Consider the following 23,571-nt stretch of genomic DNA (forward strand, 5'->3'; position numbering starts at 1 on the left):
TGTAATTACAGCGCCAGAGATGTGCGATATCCCCACAGGCGGGAGGATCAAAGGATCCCTCTGCCTGGGAGCGCGGGCTGGTGCGGTGATGTCATATCACCGCACCAGCCCACGTGGACCTGGCTGCAGGCGCGCGTGCGCACGCCTGCAGGGCGGGAAAACGGGAGCGAGTTTAAATACCCCAGCGGCACTGCGCTCTGGAGATCGGGACCCCCCCCTTCAAAAGATTTTTGTTGCCCAAAATGGCTGTATTTCAAATGAATAATTCAAACCCCTGTATGTAGAGGTAGTATCTCAGAGGGCCTGAACCTCTGTAGGCCTGCAGTAAATATATCTTTGCACAAAATTGCTGTATTTCAAATGACTGTATTTCAAATGCCTAATTCAAACCCCTGTATGTAGAGGTAGTATCTCAGAGGGCCTGAACCTCTGTAGGCCTGAAGTAAATATATCTTTGCACAAAATGGCTGTATTTCAAATGGCTGTATTTCAAATGCCTAATTCAAACCCCTGTATGTAGAGGTAGTATCTCAGAGGGCCTGAACCTCTGTAGGCCTGAAGTAAATATATATTTGCACAAAATGGCTGTATTTCAAATGGCTGTATTTCAAATGCCTAATTCAAACCCCTGTATGTAGTGGTAGAATCTCAGAGGGCCTGAACCTCTGTAGGCCTGAAGTAAATATATCTTTGCACAAAATGGCTGTATTTCAAATGCCTAATTCAAACCCCTGTATGTAGAGGTGGTATCTCACAGGGCCTGAACCTCTGTAGGCCTGAAGTAAATATATCTTTGCACAAAAAGGCTGTATTTCAAATGGCTGTATTTCAAATGCCTAATTCAAACCCCTGTATGTAGAGGTGGTATCTCACAGGGCCTGAACCTCTGTAGGCCTGAAGTAAATATATCTTTGCACAAAATGGCTGTATTTCAAATGGCTGTATTTCAAATGCCTAATTCAAACCCCTGTATGTAGAGGTAGTATCTCAGAGGGCCTGAACCTCTGTAGGCCTGAAGTAAATATATCATATATTTCAGGATAAATTCGATTCACCACGAAGCCGAATTTCCTCGTGCATCGTGGTAGCGAATCGGTTTTACCTGAAACAGTGTAAAATTAAATAAAAAATCATACTTACCTCATCCATTTGCTCGCGACAGGCCGGCCGCCGCCATCTTATTTGAAGATCTCACACTAAATCCCATATGCGGTGATGAATAACGTCCTCACTGGTGGAGCGAAATTTTAAGGCAAATCTTTAAGCAAGATGGCGGCTGGCCTGTTACAAGCAAATGGATGAGGTAAGTATGATTTTTTGTTTTGTTTTTTAAATTTACACTGTATTATTATTGTCAGGTACCACAATCGTGTATGAACGCGGCATCCGAGGGGTACAATAACAGGGAGCGGTGCTATCGCACCCACTACTTACAAAGAAATGTACTTCGTGACTAGTGATGATCGAGCACCAAAGTGCTCGGGTGCTCTGGCCGAACACATCGGGATGCTCGGGTGCTCGGTAGAATAGTATAATGGAAGTCAATGGGAGACACCGAACATTAAACCAGGCACCCCCTGCTCTGAAGAGGTGAGGGTGCCTGGTTCATAGGAAAAGATCAGAAATTGATGGAAACACCACTGAAATGGTTCGGGAACAGCATTGGGAGGATGTCTCGATGCATCTTGAACTCCCAGGTCGCTGCTGGGAACCATGTTGTCCGTGTAGTACGGCACTTTTACAGCCTGACAATAATACGCAATAAACCGAAGATAAAATCGAATTTAGAGGAAAATTGTTAGGAAACATTATTTCCTGTATATTTGCTTGTATACAGTGCAAGTGCTTCAAAAAATTACAAGAAAGAGGTACTCCGATACAACGTGTATATCACATAATGGAGGGCCTCATTCACTTTGTGGTACAATAGTTCAGGTAATGGGACTCCTGCACTAAAGCCTATGCACTAAGGCTGGGTTCAGACCTGAGCGTATTTGATATGCGCGTTTAACGCGCGTTTTTGTTGCACATTTTTATGCGCGTTTTTTGCAATAGTAAACGCGCGTTTGACGCGCGTTTGTGTGATTGACTGCAGTGTCCTATGGCCACAAACGCGCGTCAAAACGCCCCAAAGAAGCTCAAGAACTTGTTTGAGCATAGGGCGTTTTTCAGCGCGTTCAAAAGCGCTGTAAAACGCTCAAGTGAGAACCAGGGCCATAGGGAAGCATTGGTTTTCATGTGTTGAGCGTTTTACAGTGCGTTTGAACGCGCTGTAAAACGCTCAGGTCTGAACCCAGCCTTAGTGAAAGGGCTGCAAAAATTACAAGGAACCGGCACTCCAAAACACCCTTTGTTACACATAAAGGAGGGCATCATACACACCCTTAAAAAATTATGATTGATGGCCTGCTGGTAACCCTCAAAAACATTTGGAGCAAGGGCCTGCGGATCTAACCATCTAAAACATTAGGGGGCGAGGGCCTGCTGCCGCATTGGTGACTCTAGATAACCTCTGGGCCATTGCACGTCCCCGTGACGGCGACGATCCATTTGGTCATCTGCCCCATCGAATTTAGATGTTTTTTTCTGCGCCTACTATGGTGATCATAGGTAACGGGGAATCAGGGTTCGATGCCGGAGAGGGAGCTTGAGAAAGGGATACCACATCCAAGAATGGCTGAAATCTGATTGGCTGTTGTTGCCTTGCCCCTTTTGGGAGTGGGTCAAGTTATTAATGCAGAAGCATCAAAGGAAGGCAGCAGGCACGCAGCAATTACCTTCTCCCGACTTGGGAAGGTAGTGACGATAAATAACAATACAGCACTCCTAAGCGGCCCTGTTATTGGAATGAGTACACTTTCCATTAACGAGGAAATATTGGAGGGCAAGTCTGGTGCCAGCAGCCAACTTGCTCCTGGCCTCCACAGCGTTCACTCAGTGAGCACTCATGGTGAGGATTGTGTGGACCAGACTCTTGGGTACTGAGACTGGACTTGTAGATGAGGGCCTTGTTGACTCTAGATAACTTTGAGGCGATCGCACGTCCCCGTGATGGCGACGATCCATTTGGATGTCTGCCCTATCAACATTCAAGCGATTTTTCAACAAGGACCTTCTGGTATAGCACAGTTGTGCTTGTCCTCTCCACCAGAGGAATGAGAGATAAGATGTTCTCTTTGCAGCGTGGGTGGAGAAAGGTGAACAGCCAGTAATCCGTGTTGTCTATAACACGCGGGTCGTGGTAAAGGCAGCTTAACATGAAGTCAGCCATGTGTGCCAGAGTAACAACAGGCAAGAGTTCGATGTCGTCATCAGAAGGTGAGCTGACCCGGTAAAAGATTGTAGATGAGAGCCTGCAGTTGAGCTGACCCTGTAAAACATTATATGCGAGGGCCTGCAGTTGAGTTGACCCTGTAAAACATTATATGCGAGGGCCTGAAATTGAGTTGACCCTGTAAAACATTATATGCAAGGGCTTGCAGTTGAGCTGACCCTTTAAAACATTATATGCGAGGGCCTGCAGTTGAGCTGACCCTGTAAAACATTATATGCAAGGGCCTGCAGTTGAGCTGACCTTGTAAAACATTGTATGCGAGGGCCTGCAGTTGAGTTGACCCTGTAAAACATTATATGTGAGGGCCTGCAGTTGAGCTGACCCTCTAAAACATTATATGTGAGGGCCTGAAGTTGAGCTGATCCTGTAAAACATTATATGCGAGGGCCTGCAGTTGAGCTTAACCTTTAAAACATTGTATGCGAGGGTCTGCAGTTGAGCTGACCCTGTCAAACATTATATGTGAGGGCCTGCAGTTGAGCTTACCCTGTAAAAAATTATATGCGAGGGCATTATATGCGACGAATAAGCATGTTGATATGATGGAAGAGGAGGAGGAGGATGAGAAAAGGTAGGTTTAACCATATACCCTTTTTTGTGGTGGAAGGGGTGCATGGGAATACAGTGTATTGAGTACAATAAACAACACATTTAAAGTGCCTTTGTTCATCAGCTTTCCTCTGGTGGAGTCGAGAAGTCTGGGGCAATCCAGGCCTTGTTCATTTTTATAAGAGTCAACCTGTCAGCATTTTCAGTTGACAGGCAGATATGCTTATCTGTTATATGCAGCACTAAATACCCACTCAGACAAAATGCTGGCAGCAGGGCAGGCCAGCACCTCCAAGGCGTAGAGCACTAGTTCGTGCCACGTGTCCAGCTTGGACACCCAGTAGTTTTAAGGCACCGAGGGATCATTGAGGACGCTGACACGGTCTGCTATGTACTCCTTCACCATCTTCCAAAATTTTTCCCTCCTTGTGACACTAGGCCACGCATCAGGCAGTGTTGCCCTGCCTCTGTTGGAACTGCTGTGTGTTCCCCTTGTCTCCCCTCCTCGGTTGGCCAAGGAACAACAGACTCTGCCGCCAGCGTTGTCAGATGGAAATTTTTGGAGCAATTTTTCAACAAGGACCTTCTGGTATTGGACCGTTTTGCTCATTCTCTCCACCAGAGGAATGAGAGATGAGAAGTTCTCTTTGTAGCGGGGGTCGAGAAGGGTGAACACCCAGTAATCTGTGTTGTCTAAAATGCGTATAATGCGCGGGGCGCGGGAAAGGCAGCCTAACATGAAGTCAGCCATGTGTGCCAGAGTACTAACAGGCAAGACTTCACTGTCGTCATGAGGAGGATCACTCTCAATCTCCACATTCTCTTCCTCCTCTTCTGCCCACCCATGCTGAACAGATGGAATTAAACTTCTATGGGTACTACCCTCTGTAGCGGAGGCAACCGTCTCCTGCTTCTCCTCTTCCTCCTCTTTATCGTCCAATTCGCGCTGAGAAGACTGGCGGAGGGTGGTCTGGCTATCACCCTGTGTAATGTCTTCTTTCCTCATTTCTACCTCTTTCACATGCAAAGTGTCGTCCTTAATTGTGAGCGGCAAGCGTTTGAGTAGACACAGAAGTGGGATGGTGACGCAGATAATAGCGTTATCGCCGCTCACCATCTGAGTTGATTCCTCAAAGTTTCTTAAAACCTCACAGAGGTCAGACATCCATGCCCAATCCTCGCTTCTGATTAGCGGAAGCTGACTGGAAAGGCGACGACCATATTGCAGCTGGTATTCCACTACTGCCCTCTGCTGCTCACAAAGCCTGGCCAACATGTGGAACGTGGAGTTCCAGCGCGTGCTCACTGAAGCTGAAGCTGTCGATGACTTGAGAAAATGTGCACACACACGGCGCACCTTCGCCAGTAGCTCAGGCAAATTGGGGTAGGTTTTGAGAAACCGCTGAACCACTAAGTTTAAGACGTGGGCTAGCCATGGGATGTGTGTGAGCTTGCCAAGCTCCAAAGCCGCCACCAAGTTACGGCCATTATCACACACAACCATGCCTGGTTGTAGGTTGAGTGGTGAGAGCCACAGCTCAGTCTGGTCTCTTATCCCCTGCAACAGCTCTGCGGTGGTGTGATGTTTGTCCCCTAAGCATATCAGCTTCAGCACGGCCTGTTGACGCTTCCCCACCTCAGTGCTACACTGCTTCCAGCTACCGGCTGATGGCTGACTGGTGCTGCACGTGGATAATTCGGAGGTGGAAGTGGAGGAGGAGAAGTGGGGGTTGGAGCCACTAACGCAGGTGCTGGCAGAAACCCTGATGGAATTAGGGCCCGCAATCCTCGGCGTCGGTAGCACCTGTGCTATCCCAAGGTACGACTCGCTCCCGGCCTCCACAATGTTCACCCAGAGTGCCGTCAGTGAAATGTAGCATCCCTGGCCAAATGCACTTGTCCATGTGTCCGTGGTTAAGTGGACCTTCCCAGTAACTGCGTTGGTTAGGGCACGTGTGACGTTTCGGAACATATGTTCGGAAAATAGTGGCGGTTGGGGACAAAGTACCGCAGGACTGCCGCCGAGATAAGGCTGCAGAAGGTCTCATTGTCCACCAGCCTAAATGACAACATTTCCAGGGCTAGTAACTTTGAAAGGTGCGCATTTAGTGCTATGGCCTGTGGGTGGGTGACTGAATATTTGCGCTTGCGTTCAAATGCCTGGGGTAATGACATTTGGACGCTGCACTGGGACAGGGAAGTGGATGTGGTCGCTATTGGTGCTTGTGAAGGTCCAGGTGCATCCTCGCCTGCGCCTTCGACAGGCGATTGGCCAGCACGTACCATAGGGAAAGATGAGGAAGTGGTGTGACTCGCAGACACAATTTGTGGACCCAGGTGTTCATACCACTTATTACGGTGCTTGGATGCAATGTTGCGGATCATGCTGGTGGTGGTGAGGTTGCTAGTGTTCACGCCCCGGATCATTTTGGTGTGGCACAGGTTGCAAACTACTATTCTTTTGTTACTGCGAAACACCTACCCCTTGGCAAAGGAGATTTACACAAGGGGGTGCTCTGTTTGGTGTGGCCCGCCTTCTCCCTTTTACCACACACTGCCTCTTTCAGCCTCTTGCGGTGCTGCAGATCCTTCCCCCTCTGAACTGCTGTCCTCGCTCGGCTTTCCACCTTCCCAGGTTGTGTCAGTAACCTTATCGTCCACCACCTCCTCTTCCACTTCCTCACTCTGATCATCCTCTTGATTTGTTATCAAGAATCAACCTCAGTGATCAACCTCAGTGATTGACAACTGTGTCTCATCCTCTTCATTAACCTCTTGAGACATCAATTGCGGTTGACTCATTGGCAACTGTGTCTCATCATCATTCACCTCAATAAACACTAATTGCGTTTCCCAAGATCATGTTCTTGTGACTGTGGATGCTCAAGAGGTTGGGAATCAGGGCACAAGATCTCATGTCCCTCTTTAAGCGTGCTTGGCGAGAGGGCCAAATCAAGAAATGGCGAAGAAAAGAGATCCTCGTAATTTCCGAGTGTGGGATCACTTGTTTGGAAACACTGTAAATGGTGGGAGGAAGGAGGATCAGGGTGAGAATTGTGTGGAACAGACTCTTGGCTACTGAGACTGGACTTGGTGGAAGGCAGGGTGGTGCTTAACCGACTGGAAACATTATCTGCTGCAATCCAACTGACCACCTGGTCGCACTGGTCTGACTTCAAGTCTGACTTCAAGACACCCTGCAAACTGGGACATGAAGCAAGGTATCGTGGATGATTATTTGTCTTGTGCTCTGGCAGCAGGCACAGTTTCAACATGCACAGGGCCACGGCCTCTGCGTGACCCATCAGCATCACAGCAACTTCCCCGTCCCTTACTCTTCACCTTGCGCATACTAAATGTTAAATGCATGCTTGACACACAAGATGTGGCACGGATGTCACAGTTCACAGCAAGCACAGTATATGGAAAAAGGAAAATAGATTTCAGTTATATTTCTCCTATCTCTGGCCCTAACACAGAAGGTATTGGACATATGTCTCTAGTCACTGCAGACACACTGTATAGAAAAATGATTGAAAATGATGGAAAAAATATAGTATTTTTACGTTATATTTCTCCAATCTCTGGCCCTGACACACAGAAGGTATAATACAGATGTCACTAGTCATTGCAGACACCCTCTATAGAAAAATCATTGAAAATGATGGAAAAAATATATACATTTTCAGTTATATTTCTCTAATTTCTGGCCCTTATACACAGAAGGTATAGGACAGATGTTATAAGTCACTGCTGACACCCTCTATATAAAAGGTATTGAAAATGATGATAAAAAATATATCAATTTTCAGTTATATTTCTCCAATCTCTGGCCCTGACACACAGAAGGTATAATACAGATGTCACTAGTCACTGCAGACACCCTCTATAGAATAAGTATTTAAAATGCTGGGGGGGGGAAAAATTGTACTGTAGCTATAAAATACTGCCAGCCTGCCACCACACACAATAGTCCTTAAAAGGACATTTGGGTCTTTGAATTTTTTTTCTACTGAATTGGTTGCGATCAGACTCGCTACACTCTCTGTCCCTTCCGTGACTACAAATGAGCCGATGACGTATTCCGGCCAGCCAATCACTGTAATGCCAGTAGCCAACATGGCTACTGGCATTACAGTGAGGGCAGTATTTACCTGCACGCTTATTGGCTGCATAGCAGCCGTGAAACGTGCGGGAAGGAGACTCGAGCATGGCGTTCGAGCACATGTGACAAAGTAATTAGTCACAAAGCAAATTTTTTTGTCAAATTCGGCAAAGCAGCCGATTCAAATTTTTCAATAATTTGCTCATCTCTAATTAGTGGCGCAAAAATCTGTCCCACACTAAGCCAGCCAATAATTGGTATAGAAATAGACAAAAGCGTCTCTCCCTGCACCATATTTATCATCCATCCTGAGTCCCTGGGATACATCTGCTGCAGGTCTAGACAGCTGGTCTAAGGTTACGCCATCTTTAAGATCAGTAAATCTGCCCCATTGTTTGCACATGCGACCTTAAGATGGCAGACTCACTGTTAAAGCTAAAATATCCCCTATTGTGGAATAATGTAGAAATTCTTCTTTTTTGCCTCACGTATATCTAATGACAAAAAATGACATGATTCTGCAATCTTATTCTGGTACATAAATGGACCTGTGTGTCCAGTACACCCTCCTCATAAGTATCGCATGGCCAAGTGCATGTAGAAACAAGTATGGGTGGAAACTTGCTGAAGAAATCCACCCTTGAATGATCGTATTCTTTAAAATTACCGTCCGGCATCCGAGACGGCTGATCAGCGTGGAGTGCCTGCGCGTCATCCGGTTGCTAGGCGATGGGTGACGCTCAGACACATCCACATGAATTTCCGGCAGCCCGAGTGATCATGTGACATCGACTTCCGGTGGAGTGGAGCGCATGGAAATAGCGTGCGTTCCATGTGCGTTCCACCGGAGGAAGGTGGAGCAGGAGGGCGTAAACAGCTGGAGGCGCTGATTTTAAAAGGTTAGGCGGCTGAATGGGCTGTGTTCTCACACAGCTGGCATTCAGCAGTGAGGTGAGGCGAGGGTATTACTGGGGACACTTCTCCATACCCCGGCAGGGACGCGTACCACTGACCGTCCACACCATTTTGTATTTACAAGAAACTCTCTACTGAAACAGTAAGTTTGAGACTACATACCTAATGCTGTCTGAATGTGTATCTAAATAGGCGCATGGTAGTGACCACGCTATGCATATTTCTCTTTTTGTGTATTTTTTGTAGAAACCTTCTGATTTCAATGAGCCCCTGATGAGCTCCATTTTATGGAACGAAACATGGCATGTAGGGCCATACAGTAAGGGACCTTTAGGGAATAGGCCCCAGCTAGGGACAGGTTCCGTATGGGGTCGCCCCTGTCGGGGCGGGTGCTCCGTGTCGTTGAGGCAGGTCTATGAGGATAGCCCCTGACCATCCATATAGGGAGGGCTCTAGACCAGGGCATTATAGGAGTATCCAGATTGCCATATCAACCTAACAACTGGACACCAGTGCCTGTGACCACACTGGAGCATTGCTGCCATCCACCAACCCTGACCGTGTACCTACAGGACGGGGTAAGACCCACCCAGTATTACTTTACCGTGGTCTTATAAGGTGGCAAAATAAGTGTTTATATGTATGTATGTCTATTTTGTCTTTGTCTCACTGCTACCACCAACGTTTTTAAGTGAAATTACAGTAAAAGTTAAATTTTATATATACTCAGTCCACATATGGTAAATAAGTTTATAGGAGGTGTGACATATCTCAGCACATATGCACCTGGTGCATTGAGGTATATTTTTTGTATATAAGATGGCAGTCCGCAAAAGAATGAATGAAATTGTAAGTGATGGGTATATTGAAGGACCTCTGTACTCAGGGGTGCACCTAGCCTTTCTGCTGCCTGAGGCAAAAACTGAAATGGCGCCCACCATGCAAATTTTTTAACCTAACTCCTTTGCCACAATGAAAGCGCTCATTGCCCATGGCCCTTCCACTGCCCCCCTCTTGCGCCTACCTGGTGCTGCCTGAGGCGGTCGCCTCACCTGGCCTCATTGGTGGTGCACCCCTGTCTGTACTGCAAAAAATATATATATATAATCCCCTTATTTCATAAGCCACAGGGAAACTGCACATGCGACTTTGTGTGACGTAGTGTACCAGAGTGTTTCCTTGTAATAAGCCATGCATCTTGTGCCATGCATATGAAGACTCAGGTTTATTTTCATAAAACCCAGAAACCCTCATAGGGCCCATTCACACTGCATCTTTTGCAACCAGAATTGTGGTGTGGATTCCGCTGCAGCAGTGGCCACATGGTGTCCACCTCTCATTGTTTTCAATGGGAGGTCACACAGCTGGTCACAGACGTGGCCCTTATTGGCACAGTGTTTGGACAGACACCGCTGGAAGCCTCAGCAGGTATCCACTCGCGGTTTAGGTCTATTCCATGGAGCAAAACCCTGAGTGGCTCTGCAGCATTCAAAATGAAAAACCACGGCAGAAACCAAGTGTGCAGTGTGAACAGGCCTGAAAAATGGACACATAAGTATAAAAGAACAGCAAAAACATTATAAAAATGATGACATATATACATGTATTAGCAGATCTGTTATCAGACTATGCTGGCCTATGTAAGGGCAGTTTAGTAGGGAACATGTCTGATGTCCTTTTAGCCAAAATAGCACAAAAAATATTCAGTCATTTGTCTAAGGGCAAATTGCGGATCCGCAAAACACGTGTGCGTTCCACAATTTGCAGAAAGGGCAGCCCATTATAGAAATGAATGGAGCAACGGATCTTTTGCGGCCCCATTGAAACTAATGGGTCTGCAACCGTTCCGGAACAAATGCGAACCCATTCGTACAGCCGTGTGAATGAGCCCTACCAGAAATGATCAAAGACTACACAGAAAAAAAATCTATGAGTTCAGTGTATTCACGAGGAGAACACTTTCCCTGCTACTCTTACTGGTGACTGATGGCTGAAGCTGTAGGGGGACCACTCCCCCCACCAAACTCATAATTATCTGTCCAGTGCAGTAAAGTAACTACCAAGGAGACAGACCACATGACAGCTATGGGGCCAGGGGAAACTGCTTCTCCTATCTTCAACATAGTTTCCCTGCATTTTCCAGCAGCCACCTCTAAGGGAGCTCAGTGCAAAGAAATTATTCATAAGCTCCCATTGATATAAATGGTAACTGTATACATTCCTAAGCACTGAGCTCCCCCTAGTGGTTGCTGCAGGCAGACAGTTTTATAATATACTGTGTGAAGGAAAGCAGGAGATTTTTCACTGTATTTCTGCCAATTCTCTGGTGTAAATATACTGACATATTTGGCGTTCAACATAAGCTCCATATATATGAAGCACCTAATCCACTTTTTTCAATGTAGAAGGGGAATAAAGTGAATGAGGCAGAGGTCAACTATTCTAATCACAATTTTCTCCACTTAAAAATCATAAATACGTCAGAAAATTGTGCTTTGTGTTCTGCATTCCCTCAGAATATTTAATGCACACGCAGAAGAAGGGGGCCCATGCAAAGTTTGTTATTGGGCCTATGAGATCTGGTCGAGTGTATTCTCCGATTGTCCGATTACCCTAATAGCTCATTTTTTCATTTTTTCTTTTGCTGTTTTAGAGAGTGGATCTCTTCCAACACTATGTGGCCCTTACATTCAGGCAGCATAGTCTGATAAAAACATACAATGAAACCAATGATAAATCACCTACCAGGAGGGTATTTACATATAAAATTGTGCTTCATATTACACCGGTCATCGTTCCACTGGTACAGATATGGGCCTCCTAGGCCAGGATGTGCCGTTGGCTGATGATACATGACAACACAGGCTTCACTGCCACAAGACGGCTCATCCGCATACCACTTCCTGCCAATATAGAGAGATAGCTCAGTTCATATTATACTTAAAGGGAATGTGCGGCCAGGAGATGCCATGGTGTATAATGGGGTATCACCGCATAATATTGGTATGGCAGGATGATCGGGGTGTGATTTCTGGGATCACTTTCTGGAGATCCTATCTATTAACAATGTAAAATGCAATCAAACATTTTAAAATGAATAACTAGACAGAAGAAATGTCTACATGTTGAGAGTAGTTGTTCTCACTGTATGTAATAAACATGATACATGAGTCATGGTGATTGAACAAAAGTGTTAAATAAGAACTTTTTGCAGTCACGTTTCAAACTGTTCACATGTAGAACCTAGTTTCAGACACTTGTGTGTAGCCTATATCACTGTTCATCCTGAGGTTATTGGTTCATGAATGTCATAAAAGATCCACACTCCAGAATTTTATTCCCTTCCGGGCATGGGACACATGCAGAATTTTTTAAAGATGGACATAAAAGTACATGCAAACATACAGAAACACGCACACATACAGTATACAGACTAAGCTGGCCGGACAGTCAGGCTTTCTGGCTTTCGGTCCCCCGTCTGGTGCAAGGTCTGATGGGATGCCTGGGAGTCCTCCTTTTCTGCAACCACAGACTGATTGAATTAACAAGAGCAGTGACTACCGACTGGGACCTGCTCTGTATCTGCTGCACTTAAAGGGAACCTGTCATCAACTTTATGTTGCCCATACTAACGGTAGCATAAAGTACAGACAGGTGAGCTGATTTCAGGGGTCTGTCATTTATAAGTTAAAAGTAAGTGGTTGCTGAGAACCAACATCACAATCATTGCAGACTGGGCCTGGAAAAGAGTCCCGGCCACCTGAGAAGAGTCCTGGTTATTCATGACTTCCTGCTCTCCTGCCCACCTGCTCTCCCTGACAGTCTTCTACCTGGTTTTCTCCCTTTCTCTCTAGGAGAGAACTGCCAATCATCAGCAGATGGTCGGGGAGAGCAGGAGATTATGTATAACCAGGACTCTCCTCAAGTACATTTGACTCTTTTCCAGGCCCGGGCTGCAATGATTATGATGCTGGTTCTCAGCAACCACTTAGTTTTAGCTCATGAGTGACACACCGCTGACATCAGCATTTCTGTTACTAGTTTATGCTGCCCTCAGTTAGGTCATCATAAAGTTGATGACAGGTTCCCTTTAAAGAGCTGAAGGACCCGTGATGATGTCACCATTATGTCATCAGTGCAGGAGGGGGCAGAGCTCAGCATTGGGGAGGGGAAGAGGTGGGGTAGGACCTGTGATGATGGTATGTTACATTAGGGGCAGAGGTTTGAATGGAGAAGAAGAAAGTGATGGGTCCAGTGCTTCTTCTACAGAGCCAAGATATCCTAGGAGTTATAGTTCTCTCCTCTGATGTTCTACAATAACAGTCTGTACATGCTGGGAGTTATAATTCTCCTCTCTGATAGTCTACAATAACATCTTTGATATGGTGGGAGTAGTAGTTCTCTGATATCCTAAAATAACAGGACCGGGACCCAGGAAGCCAGAGTGTGCAGCCTAATGCACACGACCATTCCGTTTTTTGCGGTCGGCAAATCGCAGATCCGCAAATCACGGATGGCGTCCATGTGCGTTCCGCAATTTGCGGAATGGCACAGACAGCCTTTAATATAACTGCCTATTCTTGTCCTCAAAGCGCGGACAAGAAAAGGACAGGTTATATTTTTTTTGCGGGGCCACGGAAAGGATTGAAGTGAATGGGTCCGCATCCGAGCCGCCAAAACTGCAGCTCGGATGCGGACCAAAACAACGGCCGTGTGCATGAGGCCTAAATCTGGACATCTACCTCAGTTGCAAGTTCTAGGGTGGCCAGATATCCAGGGTCCTATAAACAGTATTGTATTGGGGTTCATGTAGCCAGTAATATATGGGGGTCCTGTAGCCAGTAATATATGGGGGTCCTGTAGCCAGTAATATATGGAGGTCCTGTAGCCAGTAATATATGGGAGTCCTGTAGCCAGTAATATATGGGAGTCCTGTAGCCAGTAATATATGGGAGTTCTGTAGCCAGTAATATATGGGGGTCCCATAGCCAAAAATGTATGAGCATCCTGTAGCCAGTAATACATGGGGGTTCTGTAACCAGTACTGCATGGAGGTTCTGTAAATAGTATTATATGGGGGTTCCGTAACCAGTACTCTATGGGGTTTCTGTAAAAGTATTGTATGGGGGTTCTGAACCCAGTACTGTATGGGGGTTCTGTAACCATTACTGAATGGGGGTTCTGTAGTTAGGACTTTATGGGGGTTTTGTAACTAGGACTGTATGGGGCTTCTGTAACCAGTACTGTATGGGGGTCCTGTAACCAGAAATATATTTGGGTCCTGTGACCAGTATTGTATAGCGGTTCTGTAGCCAGTAATGTATGGGGGTTCTGTAGCCAGTAATATATGGAGTTTCTGTAACCAGTAATGTATTGGGGTTATGTAACCAGTAATATATGGGGGTTCTGTAGCCAGTACTGTATGGGGTTATGTAGTTGGTACTTTATGGGGGTTCTGTTGCCAGGACTGTATGGGGTTCTTTAACCAGTAATGTATGAGGGTTCTGTAGCCAGGACTGTATGGGGGTTCAGTTGCCAGGACCTCATGGGGGGTCCTCTAACCAGGACTATAGCGTGTTCTGTGACCAGTCCTGATTGGGGTTTCTGTAACCAGTAATGTATGGGGGTTCTTTAACTAGCACTGTATGTAATTCCTGGTCAATAGCAGTCTCTTAGGGGCCATGAGGAAAGTACTTAGGGCTCATGCACACGACCGTATGTATTTAGCAGTCCGCAAAAAACGGATCCGCATGAAATACGGATGACATCCGTGTGCATTCTGTATTTTGCCGAACGGAACAGCTGGCCCCTAATAGAACAGTCCTATCCTTGTCCTTAAGGCGCACAATAATAGGACATGTTCTTTTTTTGGGGGGAAGGGAAATACAGACATACGGAAACGGAATGCACATGGAGAAACTTCCTTTTTTTTGCAGACCCATTGAAGTGAATGGTTCTGCATATGGTCCGCAAAAAACGGAACGGACACGAAAGAAAATACGTTCATGTGCATGAGCCCTTAAGTACGTATTGCAAGTAGGCACCAAACTTGGGGAGTAAAACCACCATTTATCGTGCCCCACTGTCCCGAGTATGAGGTCCTCCTTTTGGGTATGTGATTTCCTCCTTTTTGGGGCTATGAAAGTGGCCAACCTAATACAGATTGTAAAACTTACATCAGTAGAGTATACATACAGTATATACTTACTTTTGCACACATATGCACATCCACATTGTGACACATACCATAATATATATTATACATTCACACACATGCTGTATAAACACAGAAACACGCCTGCATTCACAGATACAGTACATACAGTACAGACCAAAAGTTTGGACACACCTTCTCATTCAAAGAGTTTTCTTTATTTTCATGACTATGAAAATTGTAGATTCACACTGAAGGCATCAAAACTATGAATTAACACATGTGGAATTATATACATAACAAACAAGTGTGAAACAACTGAAAATATGTCATATTCTAGGTTCTTCAAAGTAGCCACCTTTTGCTTTGATTACTGCTTTGCACACTCTTGGCATTCTCTTGATGAGCTTCAAGAGGTAGTCCCCTGAAATAGTGTGCCCTGTCAGGTTTAATAAGTGGGATTTCTTGCCTTATAAATGGGGTTGGGACCATCAGTTGCGTTGAGGAGAAGTCAGGTGGATACACAGCTGATAGTCCTACTGAATAGACTGTTAGAATTTGTATTAGGGCAAGAAAAAAGCAGCTAAGTAAAGAAAAACGAGTGGCCATCATTACTTTAAGAAATGAAGGTCAGTCAGTCAGCTGAAAAATTGGGAAAACTTTGAAAGTAAGGGCTATTTGACCATGAAGGAGAGTGATGGGTTGCTGCGCCAGATGACCTGGCCTCCACAGTCACTGGACCTGAACCCAATCGAGATGGTTTGGGGTGAGCTGGACCGCAGAGTGAAGGCAAAAGGGCCAACAAGTGCTAAGCATCTCTGGGAACTCCTTCAAGACTGTTGGAAGACCATTTCAGGGGACTACCTCTTGAAGCTCATCAAGAGAATGCCAAGAGTGTGCAAAGCAGTAATCAAAGCAAAAGGTGGCTACTTTGAAGAACCTAGAATATGACATATTTTCAGTTGTTTCACACTTGTTTGTTATGTATATAATTCCACATGTGTTAATTCATAGTTTTGATGCCTTCATAGTCTTTGAATGAGAAGGTGTGTCCAAACTTTTGGTCTGTACTGTATATTCCCACACTTCTACATAAACATGCATTCACTACCTTCTCCATAGACTTTCAGGTTACTAGAGTATGAGTTACTTAAAGGGGTTGTCCAGGATTAGGCCTCATGCACATGACTGTTGGCTGTTTTATGGTCCACAAATTGTGCATCTGCAAAACACGGATACCGGCTGTGTGCATTTTGCACAATGGAACTTCCGAACCCTAATAGAACAGTCCTATTTTTGTCCGTAGGACATGTTCTATAATTTTGTAGACGGCACGGAACAGACGTGCACGCTGAGTACATCTTTTGCCGCCCTATTGAAGTGAATGACAAAATATGTTTGTGTGCATGAGCTCTTAGAAAAATATGTCTGTTTTCTTTAAAAAAAAAAACAGAACCACCACTGTTAATGCGCTGTGTTTGGTATTGCAGCTCAGCTCCTTTGGAGTATATGGAGCAGAGCTGCAATACTGCACACCACCTGTAGGCAGTGGCATGCCCAGGGGGGGCGCCCCGGGTGCCAGCTCTCACAGGGGTGCCACGCCCAGAAGCAATGAGCGCTTCCATCAATTCAGATGGAAGCGCTCATTGCTGAAGCGCTGACACCCACATACTGCGGCGGGGCACGGGAGCGGAGGGCAAAGTTCCCTGCCTCGCTGCCAATCACCGCCATAGGATTCAGGCTTAGTAGGCCTGAGGCCTATGTAGTAGTGAAATCCCGGCATAGTCACGCGTGGTGACGTCATCACGCGTGCCTGTGCCGGGACTCAGCAGCACAGTGCCAGGACTCTGCGAGCAAGCGCAGGTGAGGATTTATCTTTTATTTTATTTTTTTGTTTTTTTATGTGCTATCTTTGGGGAACATGAGGGGGGTGCATATAGTGGGATATTGTGTGGGGGGAAATTATTTATTTTATTTTATGTGCCAAATTTGGGGGACTTGAGGGGGGTGCACAAAGGAGGACATGTGGTGGGAAAATATGGTGGGATGCTGTGTGGGGGAAAATTATTATGGGAGGGATTACTATGTGGGGGGGAAATTACAATATGGGCAATGTACGTGAAACTACTATGTGGGGGCAGTGTGGGAGAAACTACTATGTGGGGGCAGTGTGGAGGAAATTACTGTATGGGGAAACTACTGTATGGGGCAGTGTGGGGGAAACTACTGTATGGGGCAGTGTGGGGGAAACTACTGTGTGGGGGCAGTGTGGGGGAAATTACTGTATGGGGGAAACTACTGTATGGAATAAACTACTGTATGGGGCAGTGTGGTGGAAATTACTGTATGGGGGCAGTGTGGGGGAAATTACTGTATGGGGGAAACTACTGTATGGGAAAATTACTGTATGGGGCAGTGTGGGGGAAACTACTGTGTGGGTGCAGTGTGGGGGAAACACTACTGTATGGGTGCAGTGTGGGGGAAACACTACTGTATGGGGGCAGTGTGGGGGAAACTACTGTGTGGGTGCAGTGTGGGGGAAACACTACTGTATGGGTGCAGTGTGGGGGAAACACTACTGTATGGGTGCAGTGTGGGGGAAACACTACTGTATGGGGGCAGTGTGGGGGAAACTACTGTGTGGGGGAAACTACTGTGTGGGGGCAGTGTGGGGGAAATTACTGTATGGGGCAGTGTGGGGAACACTACTGTATGGGGGCAGTGTGGGGGAAATTGCTGTGTGGAGGACACTACTGTGTGGGGGAAATTACTGTGGGGGGCAGTGTGAGGGAAAATACTGTATGGGGGAAGTGTGGGGGAAATTACTGTGTGGGGGAAACTACTGTGTGGGGGCAGTGCGGGGGAAACTACTGTGTGGGGGGAAGTGTGGGGGAAATTACTGTATGGGGAAGTGTGGGGGAAACTACTGTATGGGGAAACTACTGCATGGGGCAGTGTGGGGGGAATTAATGTATGGGGAAGTGTGGGGGAAACTACTGCATGGGGCAGTGTGGGGGGAATTAATGTATGGGGAAGTGTGGGGGAAATTACTGTATGGGGCAGTGTTGGGGCTAACTACTGTGTGGGGGCAGTGTGGGGGAAACTACTGTATGGGGGAAACTACTGTGTGGGGGCAGTGTGAGGGAAATTACTGTATAGGTGCAATGTTGGGGAAACTACTGTATGGGGGCAGTGTGGGGGAAATTACTGTGTGGCAGAAACTACTGTATGGGGGCAGTGTGGGCGAAATTACTCTGTGTGGGAAATTACTGTGGGGGGCAGTGTGTGGGAAATTACTGTATGGGGCAGTGTGTGGGAAATTACTGTATGGGGCAGTGTGGGGGAAATTACTGTATGGGGCAGTGTGGGGGAAATTACTGTGTGGGGGCAGTGTGGGAGAAACTACTGTGTGGGAGCAGTGTGGGGGAAATGACTGTGGGGGGAAGTGTGGGGAAAACTACTGTGTGGGGGCAGTGTGGGGGAAACTACAGTATGGGGTAGTGTGGGGGAAACTACTGTGTGGGGGACACAACTGTGTGGGGGCAGTGTGGGGCAAATTACTGTATGGGGTAGTGTGGGGGAAATTGCTATATGGGGACAGCATAGGGGGCCTTGCTATTGGGGAGGCACTGTAGGGGCAATTCTATTATTTCTGGGGACACTATACAGGGATTATTGCCTGGAGCACAATATAGGATGCTATTATTACTGGGGTTCTCTAGGGGACATTATAGCTGCTGTGGACACTATAGGGACATTTGGGGTAATTTATCAAACTGGTGTAAAGTAGAACTGGCTTAGTTGCCCATAGCAGCCAATCAGATTCCACCTTTTATTTTTGACAGCTCTTTTGGAAATCCAGTTCTACTTTACACCAGTTTGATAAATTACCCCAATTATGTCACTATTTTTCAGCAGTATAGTACCTGGCACATTGGGGAGCACAACGGGCACAATATAAGGGGTGGCAGCAGGATGACACTGTGGGGACAAAAAAGAGGTATGTGGTAAAGTAGGGGGGGGGGGGGGTGCCAGAAAAAAGACCCGCCCCGGGTGCCAAACACCCTAGGCACGCCACTGCCTGTAGGCAGGGGTGGTGCTTTTTGTGGAAGAAATCAGTTATATTTTCTAATCCTTGGCAGTATGAGGATGCTGGAGCTGTTAATCTCTCTCCCTTCCTCTTAGTCCTCATGCACACGACCATTGTTTTGATCCGCATCCGAGCCGCAGTTTTTGCGGCTTGGGTGCAAACCCATTCACTTCAATGGGGCCGCAAAAGATCCAGACTGCATTCCGTTGCTCTGTTCTGTGGTCCACAAAAAAAAATAATATAACATGTCCTATTCTTGTCTGTTTTGCGGACAAGAATAGGCAGTTATATTAATGGCATTAATGGCTGTCCATGCCGTTCCGCAAATTGCGGAACGCACATGGATGCAATCCGTGTTTTGCGTATCCGCAATTTGTGGACCGCAAAACACACAACGGTCGTGTGCATGTAGCCTTAGGCCAAGTTCACACTCCGGTTATTTGGTCAGTTATTTCCATCAGTTATTGTGAGCCAAAATCTGTTATTGTGAGTGAAAAACAGAACGGGTGCAGATCTTTCCATTGTACCGTATCTTTGAGTAGGCTTCACTACTGGTTTTGGCTCATAATAACTGATGGAAATAACTGACCAAATAACCGAAGTGTGAAATTTACCTAACTCATTGACCAGACTGCTGTATATAATCCAGTCTGCCATCTGCTGGTGAGAAGTGAACATTTTCAATGTAATGATAAGCTTTCACCAGCAGAGGGCAGGCAATATTACATACAGAATGTCTACAAATATAGAACATCTGGAGGAAGAAATTCAAGGGGGTGAGGTGATAAAAGTCAGAGTACAAGGGGTCAGTGTTCACCCTGCAGGGGCAGATTGGCCGTAGACCTTACATGGAAATTTCCTGGTGGGCCGATGTCCAGGGGGCCGCTCAAGCCCTCCTCTCTGCCGCTGGTACATAATGAGCTCTCAGCGGTAATTTGAGAGCAACCTCACATGTCCTCCTAAATTCAGCTGCTGTGGCCCCACCTCCTAGGCCCCCTGCTCCATATATTAAACAAAGACAACGTTGAAGAGGACAGAAAATGGCATCTATTGATGGCCACCAAAGGGACAGTATTTTGCACTATGGTACTGCTGACCCCATCTACTTGTGTTGCCTCATCTTGGTCAATTTGGACCCACCTTCAACATGGGGCCACTTTTTTTTTTTTTTCCAGGGCCACTTTAAGTTCCCAGTCCATCCCTCTCACCCTGTAACCCCCTTCCTCAGGGGCGTAGCTATATGGGGTGCAGAGATAGCAGTAGCAGCCTTAGGCCTCTTTCACATTGGTGAGATTTCCGCGCGGTTGCAATGCGTGAGGTGAACGCATTGCACCCGCACTGAATACCAACCCATTCATTTCTATGGGGCTGTGCACATGAGCCGTGATTTTCACGCATCACTTGTGTGTTGCGTGAAAATCGCAGCATGCTCTATATTGTGCATTTTTCACGCAATGCAGGCCCCATAGAAGTGAATGGGGCTGCGTGAAAATCAAAACCATCCGCAAGCAAGGAGACGATCGGGATGGGGACCCGATCATTATTATTTTCCCTTGTAACATGGTTATAAGGGAAAATAATAGCATTCTTAATACAGAATGCTTAGTAAAATAGGGCTGGAGGGGTTATAAAAAAAAGTCACCTCATCCACTTGTTCGCTCTTCTCCTCTGTCTTCTTCTTTGATGACCAGGAGCATAAGGACCTGTGGTGACTTCACTGCGCTCATCACATGGTCCGTCACATGATCCATCACCATGGAAGAAGTCCGGGTTCGGGTTTGGGTACCAAACATGCCGATTTTTGCACTCGCGCAGAAAAATCGCAACGCACCCGCATCTTATCTGGCTCTCACACGCGACGCCCGTGTGAAAGAGGCCTTAGTGATCTCACTCTGTACTCACTGATTGGTCAGACAGCCTTGTCATCACTGCAGCAAAGGAAACAAGACCAGCAGGGAACGCCGGAGCAGTGGTACTAGATCAACATGGCATAAACCGATGGCTGTGACTTCTTTTTTATTTTAATATTGCTTATTTTGAATTTTATTTCTTTTTATTTTACTATTGCTTATTTTATTTTTTATGTTAACATAGCTTATATTTTGTTTTTATTTTGTATTATAGTATTGCTTATTTTTTATTGTATTTATTTTATTATTGCTTATTTGATTTTTATAAAATAAAATAATTGAATATTAACCACCTCCGGACCGCCTAACGCAGATTCGCGTTCCGGAGGTGGCAGCGCTGCGTAGAGTCACGCATATACGCGTCATCTCGCGAGACGCGAGATTTCGCTCCAAGCCGGCCCGCGCATGCGCATCGCGGGCCGGCAAAAGTTAAAGAACAAGTTCGTCACCAGCCTGCCAGCAACGATCATTGGCTGGCAGGCTGGCGATTTTCAAAAAATCCAATCACAAGTCATATAACAGATCATATTAGTAAATATGATCTGTTATATGGCTTCTCTGCTCCTCTGCTGGTCCTTTTCGTCGGTTGGATCCAGCACAGGAGCAGACTGAACTGTGAGTACACCAAACACTACACCTTAGCCCCAGATCACCCCCCTGCACCCCAATTAACCCTTTGATCACCCCTTTGATCGCCCCTGTCAATCACTAGTGAAAGACAAAAAGTGATCAGTGTAAACTGTCACTTTTTTTTTTCACTAGTATTGACTGATAGGTTTTAGGGATAGTTTAGGCCCCTTGGTTAGGTAGTTAGCGTGAGTTAGCGCCCAGCCCACCGCACCGCAGTCACTTATTCGCTGTTTAGCGTATCGCTAATCAGCATTTGTACTTTTATAGTATCTGTAAGTGATCAAAACTGATCACAGTCAGATCTATAATTGTATTAGTTTCACCTTAGCTCGCCCTCCACCCAAAACGCAGTGTTTGCCCGATCAGGCCTGATCGGTCGCCCACACGTGCGTTCACCCACGCCTGCCCCACCGCAGTGACAAAAAATATATATTTTTTTGATCACTGCACATTCATTTTACACGCTCTGCGGCGATAAAAAAATCAGTTTTGATATTTTTTATCAACCGCAGCGGCCTCCGGTACTTCGCTAGCCTCCCCTTTGTAAGACAGGCTTGCTTTTTTTCTTGGGTAGTCTCAGGGAATACCCCTAAATTTAGTAGTCCAAAATGTCAAACAGGGGGTATTCTTCTGAAGAGGCCTACAGGATTCTGACCCAGTCGGATGAGGAGTGGGAACCCTCATCTGACGAATCTAGCGGGTCAGAATATGAACCTGTGGAAAGCAGTGGCTCTCTGACCCAAAGTTCGGACGAGGAGGTGGAGGTCCCTGACACCACCAGGCGTACCCGGCCCCGTGTCGCTAGACCACAGGTTACGCAGGATCCGCTTCAAGAGCAGCAGAGTGGGGCTGTCGCTGCCGGATCACGTGGTGAGGCATACACCAGCAGCGCAGCCCTCCCTGGACCTAGTACCAGCACTGCCGTACAACATGGTGACGTGGCGAGCACCAGAAGGGCAGTTGAAGCTGGTACGGTGGCACGTGCACTAGTTACCCCGTCGCAGCCACCGCACAGACAGGCCCGTAGAGCCCCTAGAGTCCCTGAGGTGCTGGCAAACCCTGATTGGCAGTCACCAACTTCAGCCGCACCAGTAGTTCCCCCTTTCACCGCCCAGTCTGGAGTTCGGGTTGAGACAGCTCAAATCGGTTCGGCCCTGGGATTTTTTGAGCTGTTCTTGACTGCGGAGCTCTTGGACTTAGTCGTGGCAGAGACAAACCGGTATGCCACACAATTTATATCCGCCAACCCGGGAAGCTATTATGCCCAGCCTTTACGGTGGAAACCAGTCCAAGTTTCCGAACTTCAAATTTTTTTGGGCCTTCTCCTCAACATGGGTCTAACTAAAAAGCATGAATTGCGGTCATATTGGTCCACGAACCCGATTCATCACATGCCCATGTTCTCTGCTGCTATGTCCAGGGCACGTTTTGAGACCATCCTGCGTTTCCTGCATTTTAGCGACAACACCACCTCCCGTCCCAGAGGCCACCCAGCTTTTGACCGGCTCCACAAAATTCGGCCCCTCATAGACCATTTCAACCAGAAATTTGCAGATTTGTATACCCCCGAGCAAAACATCTGCGTAGACGAGTCCCTAATACATTTTACCGGGCGCCTTGGCTTCAAACAATACATCCCAAGCAAGCGTGCCCGGTATGGGGTCAAATTGTATAAGCTCTGTGAAAGGGCCACAGGCTATACCCACAAATTTCGGATCTATGAGGGAAAAGATCAGACCCTGGAGCCGGTCGGTTGCCCTGACTACCTGGGGAGCAGTGGGAAGACAGTCTGGGACTTGGTGTCACCCTTATTCGGCAAGGGGTACCATCTTTATGTGGACAATTTCTACACAAGTGTGGCCCTCTTTAGGCATTTGTTTCTAG

The 23,571-nt window shown here is 46.6% G+C and overlaps 1 protein-coding gene across 3 annotated transcripts in view; it reads right to left on the reverse strand.

The window, feature by feature from the left end:
• CHODL (chondrolectin) overlaps positions 1–23,571 on the reverse strand; it is a 154,902-nt gene that overhangs the window by 24,240 nt on the left and 107,091 nt on the right. For all 3 annotated transcript variants that reach the window (XM_040421772.1, XM_040421773.1, XM_040421771.1), the window contains exon 3: positions 11,649–11,806. In XM_040421772.1, coding sequence (XP_040277706.1) covers positions 11,649–11,806 — 158 coding nt within the window. The remainder of the gene's footprint in view (positions 1–11,648; positions 11,807–23,571) is intronic.

This window comes from Bufo bufo, chromosome 3 (assembly GCF_905171765.1).
Source record: "Bufo bufo chromosome 3, aBufBuf1.1, whole genome shotgun sequence".
Taxonomy (NCBI): Eukaryota; Metazoa; Chordata; class Amphibia; order Anura; family Bufonidae; genus Bufo; species Bufo bufo.